The sequence below is a fragment of the Pezoporus occidentalis genome, unplaced genomic scaffold, assembly GCF_034315485.1.
Source record: "Pezoporus occidentalis ecotype Australia unplaced genomic scaffold, CSIRO_AGI_Poc_V1 ctg5, whole genome shotgun sequence".
In the NCBI taxonomy this organism is placed as follows: domain Eukaryota; kingdom Metazoa; phylum Chordata; class Aves; order Psittaciformes; family Psittacidae; genus Pezoporus; species Pezoporus occidentalis.
In genome coordinates this window covers 13070523-13083294 of record NW_026915835.1, presented here as the reverse complement: position 1 = coordinate 13083294, position 12772 = coordinate 13070523, and the positions used below count along the sequence as shown (strand labels likewise).

The 12772-nt window shown below is 34.2% G+C and overlaps 1 protein-coding gene across 3 annotated transcripts in view; it reads right to left on the bottom strand.

Annotated features, from left to right (window-relative positions):
• Window positions 1–12772, bottom strand: part of SCEL (sciellin) — a 48105-nt gene that overhangs the window by 11256 nt on the left and 24077 nt on the right. For all 3 annotated transcript variants that reach the window (XM_062636913.1, XM_062636911.1, XM_062636912.1), the window contains exons 11-12: window positions 3660–3719; window positions 2123–2179 (exon numbers count right to left, since the gene is read on the bottom strand). In XM_062636913.1, the coding sequence (XP_062492897.1) occupies window positions 2123–2179; window positions 3660–3719 (117 nt within the window). The remainder of the gene's footprint in view (window positions 1–2122; window positions 2180–3659; window positions 3720–12772) is intronic.

Here is a 12772-nt window from a genome sequence, read left to right as displayed (position 1 = left end):
ACCAGAGATATTCAGTATATGCTCCTCTGGTCAGACTGTCAAGTGGGACTGGTAGAATAAATAGTAAATTTTATATTAAAAATAATAAAACTGCTTATGTATATAGCTAGCTAAGTTCTTCCTTTTCACTTAGATATACAACTAAATGGAGACTCAAAAAGATACCATCAGAATGATACCTAGGAATATAATACTGATTTCACTTTAACTGACCAAAATGGATCTTTCTTTCTGCAAATAATGAAACTTAGTAACAGTGAAACTTTTAATCTGTGAATGCATTTACTTATATTTCTTTGAGATGCTAATATCTGAATTCACAAAACACCTAGATAAGCACAAATATACCTATGAATATCTTGTCACCAGGCATTTTCATTCACTGCAGGAGATTATAGGTTTGAGTCATTGCTTATTACCAAAATACGTGCAGCTATACTGTTATATATTGGTTAATCAGGCATATTTTAGAAATAATAGAGATATCATACTCAAGTTATGCAAATTCTGCTTGCTCACTTTAGGAATTCTCATTTTCTGGTATCACACAAACCAGCTACAATTCTTGATATTGACTCTTTAGATTTTAGGAAGAACTGTAAAATTGAGTCTCACTGCTTTGTACTTTGGTCATTAGCAGACTTCAATTCAGTGTGATCACCAAGGGCCTCACCTCTGTGAAAGGGAGGAAGACCTCTGAATTAATTAAATTATTTGATTCAAGTCAAATATATTAAATGGGTTGATTTATTTATGAATTTATGAAGAGAAATACTGTATGCAAAAGAAAAAATTCTGACTACACTATGTATTACAATTGTTTAATATCCTAAGCATTTAGTTAATCATGAGGCAAGAGTCTGTATTTAGTCATATATTAAATATTAATAAAATCATCATAATTATTTCATTATTTATTAAGACATAATAATATTTAAATATTTGAATTTTTATAAATTATTTCTGTTTCCTAGCCTATATTTAATGAGGAATTTCAAAAGTTAAAATTCTATGGTTTAAATCAAATAAAAATAAGAAATTTGACTTTTCTAATGATTATTACAGAACAGAATAAAATATAAAACTAAGACTATACCGCAGTATTTTCCAGTTTATCTCAAGTGTGACACTATTCCAAACTGCTAAAAAATGCGAAGTTCACTATAGTGTTGTAGGATAATTCAGGCTGGAATTCAGAGATGTCAAGAGGTATCTAGTCCAACCTCCTGCTTGAAGCAGGGGCAGCTCTGAGACCAGACCAGGCTGCTCAGGACTCTTTCTAGTTGGGTTTAGAAAACCTCCAAGGGAGAGATGGCCTGCTGTCCAAGACAGCTTCTCTAAGCAACCTGCTCCACTGCTTCACAGTCCTTCTTATATCTGGCCTGGGCCTTTCTTGTTTCAATTTATGACTGCTGTGTTGCATTATGTTGCCAGGTGAAGGGCCTGCCTACATCTCCTGAACTGACTATGGCTCTATCGTTTTAACTTGATAGCATAATTTAATTCAGTATAGGAATCAGCACCATGAGCTATGGAGATAGCTGCCAAACTGTGTTCTTTGGTTTGTCATTATACCCAGCCCAGATTCCTCTCACAAGTGCTGTTATCTAGGGTTGTATACAATCTCTATTTTAATGTAGTAATATATGTCACCCACACAATATATTAATATAATTTTGTTAGTATTTTATAGTAAATTATCTGTAATAAAAAATAATATTATCCATTGAAGAAATTTTTAAATGAAAAAAATGGCAACACTGGTTCTCACATGCAAATGAATAATGATACTAAGGAAAAGATTAATTTCTTATTTATTTATGATAATGATATTCCTCTTCCATATTTAAAAAAGACAATTTTTGGTTTAACAGAACATTTCACATTAATTTAAAGAACTTCAATTTAAAGAACCTTTTTCTTCCACACTGAGGTATTCATATTTACTACCCTGTATTTAATGAAGAATTTTTTAAAGTTAAAATTCTATGGTTTAAATCAAATAAAAATATTATTTCTGGCTCCTGCAATGAGTTTTACAAAACAGAACCTATTAATTCTAATATCCAGCCAACCACCAATATTTTATAAATATATAAAGGAAACATTGTGACATCCTTGCCTCTTATTTTTCTGACCAGCAGTATATATTTCAGTAAAATCCTTAAGGTCTTTTCCTCTGAAACAACAAACAAAAACAACTGCTAGTATATTGCCCATATGTGAGAAGAGGTAAAGAGTAATAAAAGAAAGAAATATATTTAGGCACACATTTAAAAAGAAAAAAGTAAATTATTAGTTAAGTTTATGTTTAAAATCTGCAAACAGTTATGTTATTGACCATAATGAGAAAATATGTTTACAATTTTCCATTAGCAAATTAAAGTTCTGTACAGTTAAATAAAAAATATCATCTAGAACACCCAAGAAAATAAAAAGGCTTTGTTTAATCATATCAGTGCTGTAGTGTAACATTTTTCTTTGCCAGTGAAGATAGTGAAGAATAAACATGAACTTTCAAAGAACTTAGTATTAAATTACAGGTTCCAAGCAGCCTAATCCTTGTTCACATTATTAATTTGCAAAAAAAATCTATGTTTTTGTTTAAAGTAAGAAATGTCTGCTTCTTAAGATGTCACGTAAAATCATGTCCAAATGCCCACATATTTTTGCTTCTGGAATGACAAGAAATTACCTCTGTGTGTAATCATAGTTAACAATTAAAGCATTGATTATGTCTGTACTTAGAATGAAAATGTAATTGTCCAAAGACTTACAAAGTTTACATATAAGGAAACATTATTTTAATTTCATGAATACAAACTAGTGGCTAGTTTTTCTTCAGGATTTTTATTATTATTGTTATTATTAATATTACCATCATCATCATCATTATTAAATGGTTCAGTGAATTAAAGAATTGAATGACCTATGAAAAGCACTCTAGCTAATGTAAAAATCTCTTATTCTCTTTAGGTAGAAGTAGAGAGCAAAAGCAAAAGGCTAAATTTGCTCTGTGATAACTTGGTCACTTCAATCCATAATAGGCATATTAATCTTAAAACTTTGGATGTCTCCTATAATCCAGTAGTGTCTCGAAGTCTTGGAGTCTATCCTAATGAATTCTCTGTGAATTACAATTTGCAAGTTATCTGTAGAATTTTGGTGTAAGGTGTGACAAATATTACATAGCTCTTCCTAGCACAGTACCCTGGCAGCTCCTCCTCTTCTGTGTGCTTAAGAGCTGCTTACAAGACCACAAGAAGCTTAACTTGAAACACACTGAACTGATGTACTCTTCAGAAATATAAATTCAAGCTGGTTTTTATGGATCACTGCCCTTGCTGACAGAAATGCTTTGTTACACCCTATTGCAGCAACACTTATCACCCATGAGCTCTACAATATTCGGCTTAATGCCCCTTCTCTAACTATATTAAAATTTTTCTTTATCAAGGAAGCATATCAGGCATGTATGGAAGCTTAATTAATTAATTAATTAATCTGTATTTTTATATTCATCATTCTGTATAAGGAATGCTATTTATTAATCTATAAACATTTTACAGATTTGCAACGTTACCTTTCCTGACATTCTCATAGTTACAAACTACTCACTGCCTTAAAAAAGCAGGGCCTGAGAAGCTTTGAAGACTTACTCCTTGTCACTTGTGAAAGAACTTGGTTTCACTTTGAGTTGGTTATCAAGATTTTGGTTCCTTTGGAAACAGAACAAAACCAGATCAAATCACAATTAGTACAGACAGCGGTCAATTAGCCAAATTAAATACTCACTTAAAAAGAAATTGTAATTATCACATTCTTCATAAAAAACAAAATTAAACTGATAAAAGTCAAAGCATACATCATTTAGTAATTCAAAGATATTCATAGACATAGCCACATGCCCCCCATATGCACATTAGCACACACTTCCTGGAATAAGAAGACCAAATTATGTTTTGGAAACAAGAAGTTATACCTAATACTTGTGTTAGAAAGGATAATTCCCACTGAATATGCATCATGGACAACTTCAAAGAGTTCCTGACCTCTCACATGCTGTAACAAAAATCTTTACCAGATAATTCAGTCAGTCAAGTATTCTTGGTATGTGCATGAACAATTTCTTAACTAAAAAGTAATCATGGATTAAGTCTTTTTGGCTAAATCAGTTAAAAAGTCCATTACCAAATAGCTAATTATTCTTATATCCTCCATTCTGTTATGTTCTTAGAGGTATTTAAAATATGACTCTCTAGTCTTCTATAAAGCCTACAAAAGCTCTGCAGTTGCAGCTACCTCAGTTATGCTTTTTATGGGCTATGCAACCCTCACATATATATTGGCTGCAATGTGGCATGTTCACCCAAAACAGAAAGCAGGAGATTTGGGACTCCGGTTTATTCTAGCTGCAGTCATGGGATTCTATGCAGTTTACTCAACACAGTTCTCAGTAGCCTTTCCACTTACTTCTGCTGACTTTCACAGTGTGAAGCGACAGAAAGGCTGTGACAGTAGCAGAGCTGTGCCCTGCAGGCCAGCACGCTCCTATGTCTGATTTTCAAAGGAATATAAGCATTTGGAGAACCAAATTCCACTACGCTTTTTGTGATTCTTAGCTCAGTAAAACACATACATTAGAAATTTTTACTTACAGCATAGATATAAAATATTATATTCACTTTTTTACAATTTTCAATTTCATATTTTTAATAATTTCTGGGAGTTCTTCCAGAATCAGATAAATTAGTTGAAGACACCTTCCTCTAAAACAAAAAAATCAAATACATTGCAGATAAAATATGTTCCTACCACAAGGCCCAAATATTAGAACTTCTGTTAATCTTTGTAGGAAATATTAAACTATCTTAGTGCACTTAGATGCTAAATAATTGAATTAATGATACTATAAAAATTTACTGTAGAAGACTAAGAGGTTATATTGCTTATATAGTTGTTATAGGTGACATTTTCTGTCAACAGGAAAGGAAGAAATGCACTCAACATCAGCAGGAAATATTCTGGTTTTGAACCACAATCTTTTCAAGTTTTCACATGTATTTTAACACTTCCCAAGTAAGTTCAGATTCATTTTACCTTCAATTGCTCCATTCACTTTGCACAGAGTTTTCAAACAGACAAAGAGGAGTTACCTAAAATAGTTCAACCTTGACCTACTGCCTATTTGAAAATCATAAAAAAAAAATACAAACTTCCAATAATTTCAGAATCATTCCTTCAGAAATGTGCTTACTGGCCCATATTAATCCGTGGTGCAACTTGAGAGATAGAGGAGTTAGTTCCCTTCTGTAGACTTTAAATCATCATGACTTTGCAGCCAACAGCATTTTTTACTTCCGCATACATTATTTTCAGTGCTTTGAGTATCCCAATGCATTGACTGGCTTGCAAGGAACGTTTTATTTGCTGTCCAAAGGGATACTAACAAAAGTAATAAAAGTTTAGGCTGCATGTGCGCTTCTTGACAACTACCAGTCTGATTTATAGAACACCAACACTGGAAGAGTCCTAATAAATGAATATAAACAGTTGCAGATGCAGATTACAGCACAACAAAGCATGCTGACTGACCTGTTCAGCTACACTTTATGGTTCCTATGGAACAAACTTCTGTAAGATATAACTCTTAGAAAATATCTATTATTACATTATTATATAATAATACAAATATTATTTAAATTATTATATAATAGCATATTATTATATTATATTATAAAAATATTATAATATAAATATTATATTATTATTATATAATATAAATATTATTATATTTATATAATTCTTTCCTGTTAGGGTGGTGAGGCACTGGAATGGGTTGCCCAAGGAGGTTGTGAATGCATCCATCCTGGCAGTGTTCAAGACCGGGTTGGACAAGGCCTTGGGTGATATGGTTTACTGTGAGGTGTCCCTGGCCATGGCGGGGGGGTTGGAACTAGATGATCTTAAGGTCCTTTCCAACCCTAACTATTCTATGATTCTATGATTACACTGGTTACACTTCTCAAATTTTCAACCTTATGACACATCTGCTTGATACGACTGCAGCAATTACTTAAAGTTGATATCTTGCAAGTTCATTGCCTTGAGGTGGTTGGCTAATGCAAAGGAGGTCAGGGGATGTACAACTTCAAGCCACTGGTTCAAGCATAGCTCAGGTTATTAGCAACTAAGTTAAAGTTTGAGAGCTGTTATTTACAGAAGGATAAAATGTAAAGCAGGGCAAGCTGCAGGATATAGTGGATAAGTAGGAATTTGATTATGTTCAGGGCATACTTTTACTGTTTCTTTTTATCTCTCCTTGTTAGCTAAGCTACATTTACTTTAGCAATAGTACACAGCAGGCACCAGCGTTGCTATCACCACATATCCCCATCTCACATTAGATTTCTCAAATTAGAAAGGATGTGAAATACGGAGCCTAAAGAGAATTTCAATTTAGGTTTTGCTTGAGAGTTGTTAGCATGCTGAAAAACAGCAATACAATTTATACTTTTCCTAATACTTCTAAAAGGGGTATAAAATATTAAAATGGGGAAGAGACCAACACATATGTTCATACATTGAAGAAGCTCCTTGATTATCAGAATGTCAGATGCAGTGAAAGGCTGTTGTGGAAAAGTCTTTCCAGTCGCAGATATAACTATCATTTGAAAAAAAAAAAAACTATTTCAGTGTCCAAGGCTGGCTGAATTGAATTCCTATTTCTCAAATTTGTCAGCATGCCTTCAAAATATAGATGATGATGGAAAACAGCAGGATAAAACTTCTACACAAAGCAGTTCGGACAAACCTGGGGAAATATCTTTCAAATGTGGTAGGTGATTTGTAAGAGAGGCTGACATTTTTCATAGGTCATTCCAAAGGATGCCACCTCCAAGCACCGTATTTTCAGAGACAGTCTTTACATCACTGTGTATATTCTGCCTAGGGTGAGTGTTTTTCTAAATGGATGAAAATAAGTAAGGTCAGACAGCCTGCCAGAAGAGTATGTAGTTTGCTTATAAATTCAGGAAGATGAAATATTTTAATACAGCCCCAGGACATGACTGGAATTTTTCAGGAGAACCTAACTCAGAATAACAAATATATATATTTGTATTCCGTACAAAAATATTGCAACAGCAGTACAGAGGATTTTGTATCATATTTTGCAGAAAAGGATCAAGTATTGGAAAAAATAATTAATTAATTATAAAATAAAAGCATTAAGACTTAGATTAAGATCCAAGTGTACTTGTTATCATCACTGAGGTGTGGAAGACAATTCTATTGATTCATTTACTTTTCCTTTTGTACGCAACTACCTCAAGAAAAAAGTCTATTAAGATATTGTTGCAGAAAAATGCTTAAGATAGCACTATCAATCTAAAAGAAAGGCCCACTCTGGAAGGCAGAAAATCCTATGTGTGCCTGGGTCACTATGGGCCTCATGCTATAAACTTGTGCCTAACTTCATGCTTAACCATGAATTTTGCTGCTGCTGTCTGCTATTTTGCCTCCAGCTGCTTGTGTAAAATAGGATTAGAAATTGGACAATTTATGAAGAGAATCCAGCAGAATAAAGGGCTAGCAAAGAATATAAGTAAAGTAGGTTTAAAAAAAGCTGTCAAGGCAGGCTGCATGCAAAATTTATGGCTTAGTTTAACCAGACACTTCTATTCTGCCATATCTTGGAGCCCCTGTGCCTCTCAGACACAAACAAAAAGGGAAATTATTTAGGGCTTCTGTGACAAGCTCTCCAGAAATTATCTACATTCCAAAAGCTTCCTATCTCTGACCCTGCATCAGTACCAGCAAATATACTTTAATTTACAGAACCATTGTCTTTTGTATTATCAGATTTTATTAATTTTAGGTATTTAATGTCTTCCTTGATTTAATGTACAAAAGACCTGTAAGCATGTTCAGTCAGTAATCTTTAAAGGTATGAAAATGAATGTCTGATGTAATTACAAAGTGTGGGGTTTTTGGTTTTTCTCCTTTTTATGTTCTGTACTAAAAACTTAGAGAAATTGAGTTGTCAACATTTTGCTGTCTTTCGCTTTGTGTTTGATTTCTAACTCAGTTCACTTGAGATGAAGATCAGTACTTTTCAGTCCTTCTGCTCTATGAAATCTGTTTGTGAATCTCACTTATTTAGGTGGATAATAATTCTGTAATTCTGGTTTAACTGGTGACAAGTCAGATCACTATCAAAAAGGAAAACATAGATGAATCCCATCATGCAGACATTCAAGCACAGCTAGTAGCTTTTGTTTTGGTTTGTTTTTTGGTTTTTTAATGGTTTTTGGTTTTAGTCTTGAAAACATTCAGATAAGGTTTCAGATGGGATAGAAACAGGAACCATGTGAACCATGCCCATCCCTACATAAGAACTTTATTAGTTGTTTGACGAAAGCAATGAAAAGCTTTCTAATGTATTTGCTAATTCTGAAGAGAATGAGGAAAACAATCAATAAAAGTAGTTTTTAAAAATTTTGACCACATTTTTCTGACTGTCTTTAATGCTGAGGCCAAGTTGAAAGTGATCCTGGACATGTGTGGGAAAGAGAGAGAGAAAAGAAATTTTAAACAGACCCCAGCCATGCTCTTGAACTGCCAGTATCAGGCAGCAGAGTATGTGATCACAAGTCCCTAGTCATTCAGTGAATGCTTACTTAAACTGTGGGGTCTTGCTGAGCTCATTTCTAGTTCCAGATGTTTCCAAATTCCTGTAGGCATTCTTGCCTTGTTACCTAGAATTTCATCATTCCTCTTTGCTGATACACAAACCAGTTGAATAATAGCCAAGCACCAATATTGTAGGCGTTCTGTGGACCAGAAAAATGAAGGACCACACAAATTTGCTGTAATGTCTTTAATCAGTGGGGCACTTCATGTCAAATTCTAGGGTACTCGAGGTTTCAGACCTACTCACTCTCATCATCAGCATCATAATGCAGAGGCACATCTATTAGAGTCATGCATGGTATTTTTAATAGATCTCCATCTGTTTTCTGATTAAAAGCCCTGAGCAGGATTATAAAACCATTGAAGTGACTCCCTATTTCTAACGGATGATACTATAAAATATATATAATGTTTCTAAATGTGATAGCAAACCAGTTGCATCTGTTGTCCTTTCTTCAGTGATCTCTCCCACCTGAGCTCCTACAAAGCATTCTGATCAACAGCGTCTTCTTCTGACATGATGGGATATGCAAAGACCACACTAAGCAAATCTGGCTAAAACCTGAAGGGCATTTCTGACCTACTCATGTCAAAACAGAAGAAAACATAACAACTGATTGCCAACTGGACCTTCTAAATCTGACCAACTAAAAGAGTTGGTCTAAATTGTATTGTGTCAGGCCTCTCACTGAATAAAGCTAAACATTACGGGCCCAGCTGAATTTCGATGTGCCATCAATGGCTGCTTTACTGTGCCTATGTCAGACTTTCCATGTATAACTGAAAATGAATAAAGAAGCTCTTTGAGAAAAAAGTGGCATTTATTCTGAAGCAGGGTACATTTCCTTCCACACTGCTATGCTCACTAATCAGTGCCAGGAGCTCTCATTCAGACCTTTCATCAATAACAGCCAAGGATAAGAGAACAGAAGAGGTCTGCAGTCAACTGTAAAAGCCAATTTATACTGTGCCAAAACTAGTGCAATGCTAAGCCCACACAATTTTGGAGTTAAATGCAGAGTAAGAAGCTGTTGATCAGAGTGTTTAAAAGGATGCGGAGTGGGAAAGATCAATGAAAAAAGGATAACAACTAACTCAGTTTTGCATGGAGAATATGTATGACCCTGTAAACACTGTATTAACTTTTCAGTCAGGAATAATGGGCATAGATCTCTTCACATGAACTCTGTAACAGCAAATCGATTATATCAACATTCAGAAAAGCTGTAAGCCAACATTCCACTGAATGCTGAATCTGTCAGCACTGGGAGGCAGAAGTTCCCTGTCACTAGGAAGCACCTTCCTCAGAAATACAAAAATGTGTCATCAAAAATGATTGTATAAATTTGTACTATAAAAATGTATGCCTACATGAGGTCTGTTTAAATATCCTTGTTTCCAACATTTTTTGAGCAACACAAGTGCCCTCCAGAACATTTTAGAGGTCTCCTGAAGGTCTCACTAAAAAACAAATGAGAAAGTCATCACAATGGAAAAGTCACACGGGAATACTTGGTGTGGGAGTCATGCCTTCTAATTCTGGTCATCTAAATTTTAGTCCAACATAAGGTAATTCTCTAGGATGTTTCTAGTGGCTGTTTGGGATTGCCTGTCTCGCTCCATAAGCCAGATTTATCTTTTTCATATAATGGGAACACAGAATTGGCCAGTGCCTCAAAAGGTACCTACATGTTCTCTCAGTTTTGTGCTCTTTGCAGCTCTAGAACAATGAGTTTTATTAACAAATGTTCATTTAGGAGACCTGACATAATGGGTTTAATTCCATTGGTTTGGAAAATTCCAAGTCAATACCAATTTACTTTTATTTTTTTAAATAATTTGAAAAAACTCTGTATCTTATTTTGCCACTCTTGAAAGCTGTCAAATGTTGATAGACACAGAAAAATATGTCCCTGTTACAAGAAACAGTTTAAGCAAAGGTAAGTTATGTGTCATTCTTTCATGATCTTTTATAATGAAAACTGTCAAAACATCTTGGGTCAAATAGGGATATTATTAAAAAGGAGCGTAATACAAATATATTTACAGCATTGACTAAATTTTCTACTATCTGGTAGGAGCAATTATAGTAAACTAACTCTACAGCATAGGAAAATCCTGTACATTCAGTGCCCTGTACTTTATAGAATATAAAATGCTAAAGAGCTAAGAATATAGTGCCTGCTTAAATATGTCACAAAAATATTGCAGTTCCTTGTTTCTGCTCCCTAGAAATTGTGTCTGTCACACACATACATACAAATACATAGCTGAAACATTTTCTTCTACCTAACTCTGCTGTCAATGACATACCAAAAAGACATACTTATGTAAAAGTTTCTACAGTATGCCATGTGCCCCTACAAAGCGATAGTCATTCAGTGATAGTAGACAGTCTCACTACAAATGCTTTAAGAGCTAAGCTGGGATCTCTTTCTACATTCTTATATAGCCCCTGTTACTATCAGTTCAAAAGCTTTTCAAGTTGGCCCATCATAAATTCTGAGATATCTATGCAAAATAAAAGATCAATTCATTACTTCTCAAATTTATGAACTCTTGGAAATATTTTTTTTAATTATGCTGCCTCTTTTGGTGGCAATACCTTTCTACTGCACTGGTAAATGTGGTCCGCTGTGCCAAGTATTGTTACTTTCTGTACAGATCATATGCAAGGAAGCAGTGCAGTTGAATACGAGTGAACCACATATAAAAGCATTTATAGAAATACATATTTTTGCATCCTAACTGCAATTGTTAATGAAACATTGACTAAACCCTCAGGATGTTTGAAGGGGTTTAACAAGATTGCCCACAGAACATGGTTCTTTAAAATATTCAGGCTTTTAATCACCTGCAGTTAATGGTTGCAACAATTCTGTAATGGGGTATCACAGAGTGAGAATCTTGGATTTCAACTGAAATGGAAATAAAACACAAAAAGAACTTGATAAGTAATGAATATAAGACCCATTGAGTAAATCAGAAAAATGTCTCTGTATGTATCCAGTGCAGTCCTCATATGCTGCTGCGTTTGTAAGATACCAAGAGACCTGATTTGGGGACAACCTGTGACAAATACACAATTATTGAACAAAGGCTATCTTTACTTTTTCTGTATCCTGCCTGTCCATGCCTTCAGATATGCTATATATTATTATATACCCTATGTTTTATTATGGATGCTAAGTCTGTTTTACTTGGGAACAATGCAAAAATAGCTTTTTACATTAACAGAATCAGTGTTATGTCTTGTGTGAAACAGTAGACAATAAAGCTTACAATTTTAGCCAAAAGAGATCATATCTGACATTCCAAAAGATGTTCATTGCATTGCTGACAAGCCTGATAGAAAAGCAATTCCCATTTTCCACTTATTTTCCATTGAAATTAGTTCATTATTCCTTTAACATCCCTATCAGAATCCTGAGCAAAAGACAAATCATCAATTAAGTATGACTTTAAAAAAGTATGACCTGAAAAATCTTTCCATTCTAAGTAAAAATATAGGAAATTAAAGGATGTAAGAGAAAATGTTATTCTAATAAATGTCAGTGTTACTAGAAATGCTTGTTGTGTAACTGTTTTCTTCCCCTGTGTAACACAACCCTTTTTGCCAAAAGTGTAGTATTTATTTGACATCTTTAATAGAAAAAAGGAGCTTCTGCTGACAGCTGCTTATTGCATTTTTGGTTAGTGTAAATTTAACAAAAATCTGTAGTTTTATGAAGCTAACACAGCAGCAGCAGATGGACGACAGCTGAAGCACCAGCCAAATGTAAAGGAATTATAGCAGGAGTAGAGAGGGCTGAATTTTGCCTGCTTAAGATTACAGGCTACTTATAGTTTATATACTGACACAAATAGCTCTAGCAGCACAATGTTGCCATAGAAACTTGTAGACCAGTAAAATATTCCTCCAGCTTTCCACCAATGGAGGGACAGGAATACAAAGCTTGATATGGTAATGAGAGCCACCAGGGGATGATGAATATGAACTGATTGAGGGTGTGGGTTAAGTAAGACCTTAACAAGCCTTTAGGAGTGAAGAATGGTTATGACTTCCCTAGTTAATATG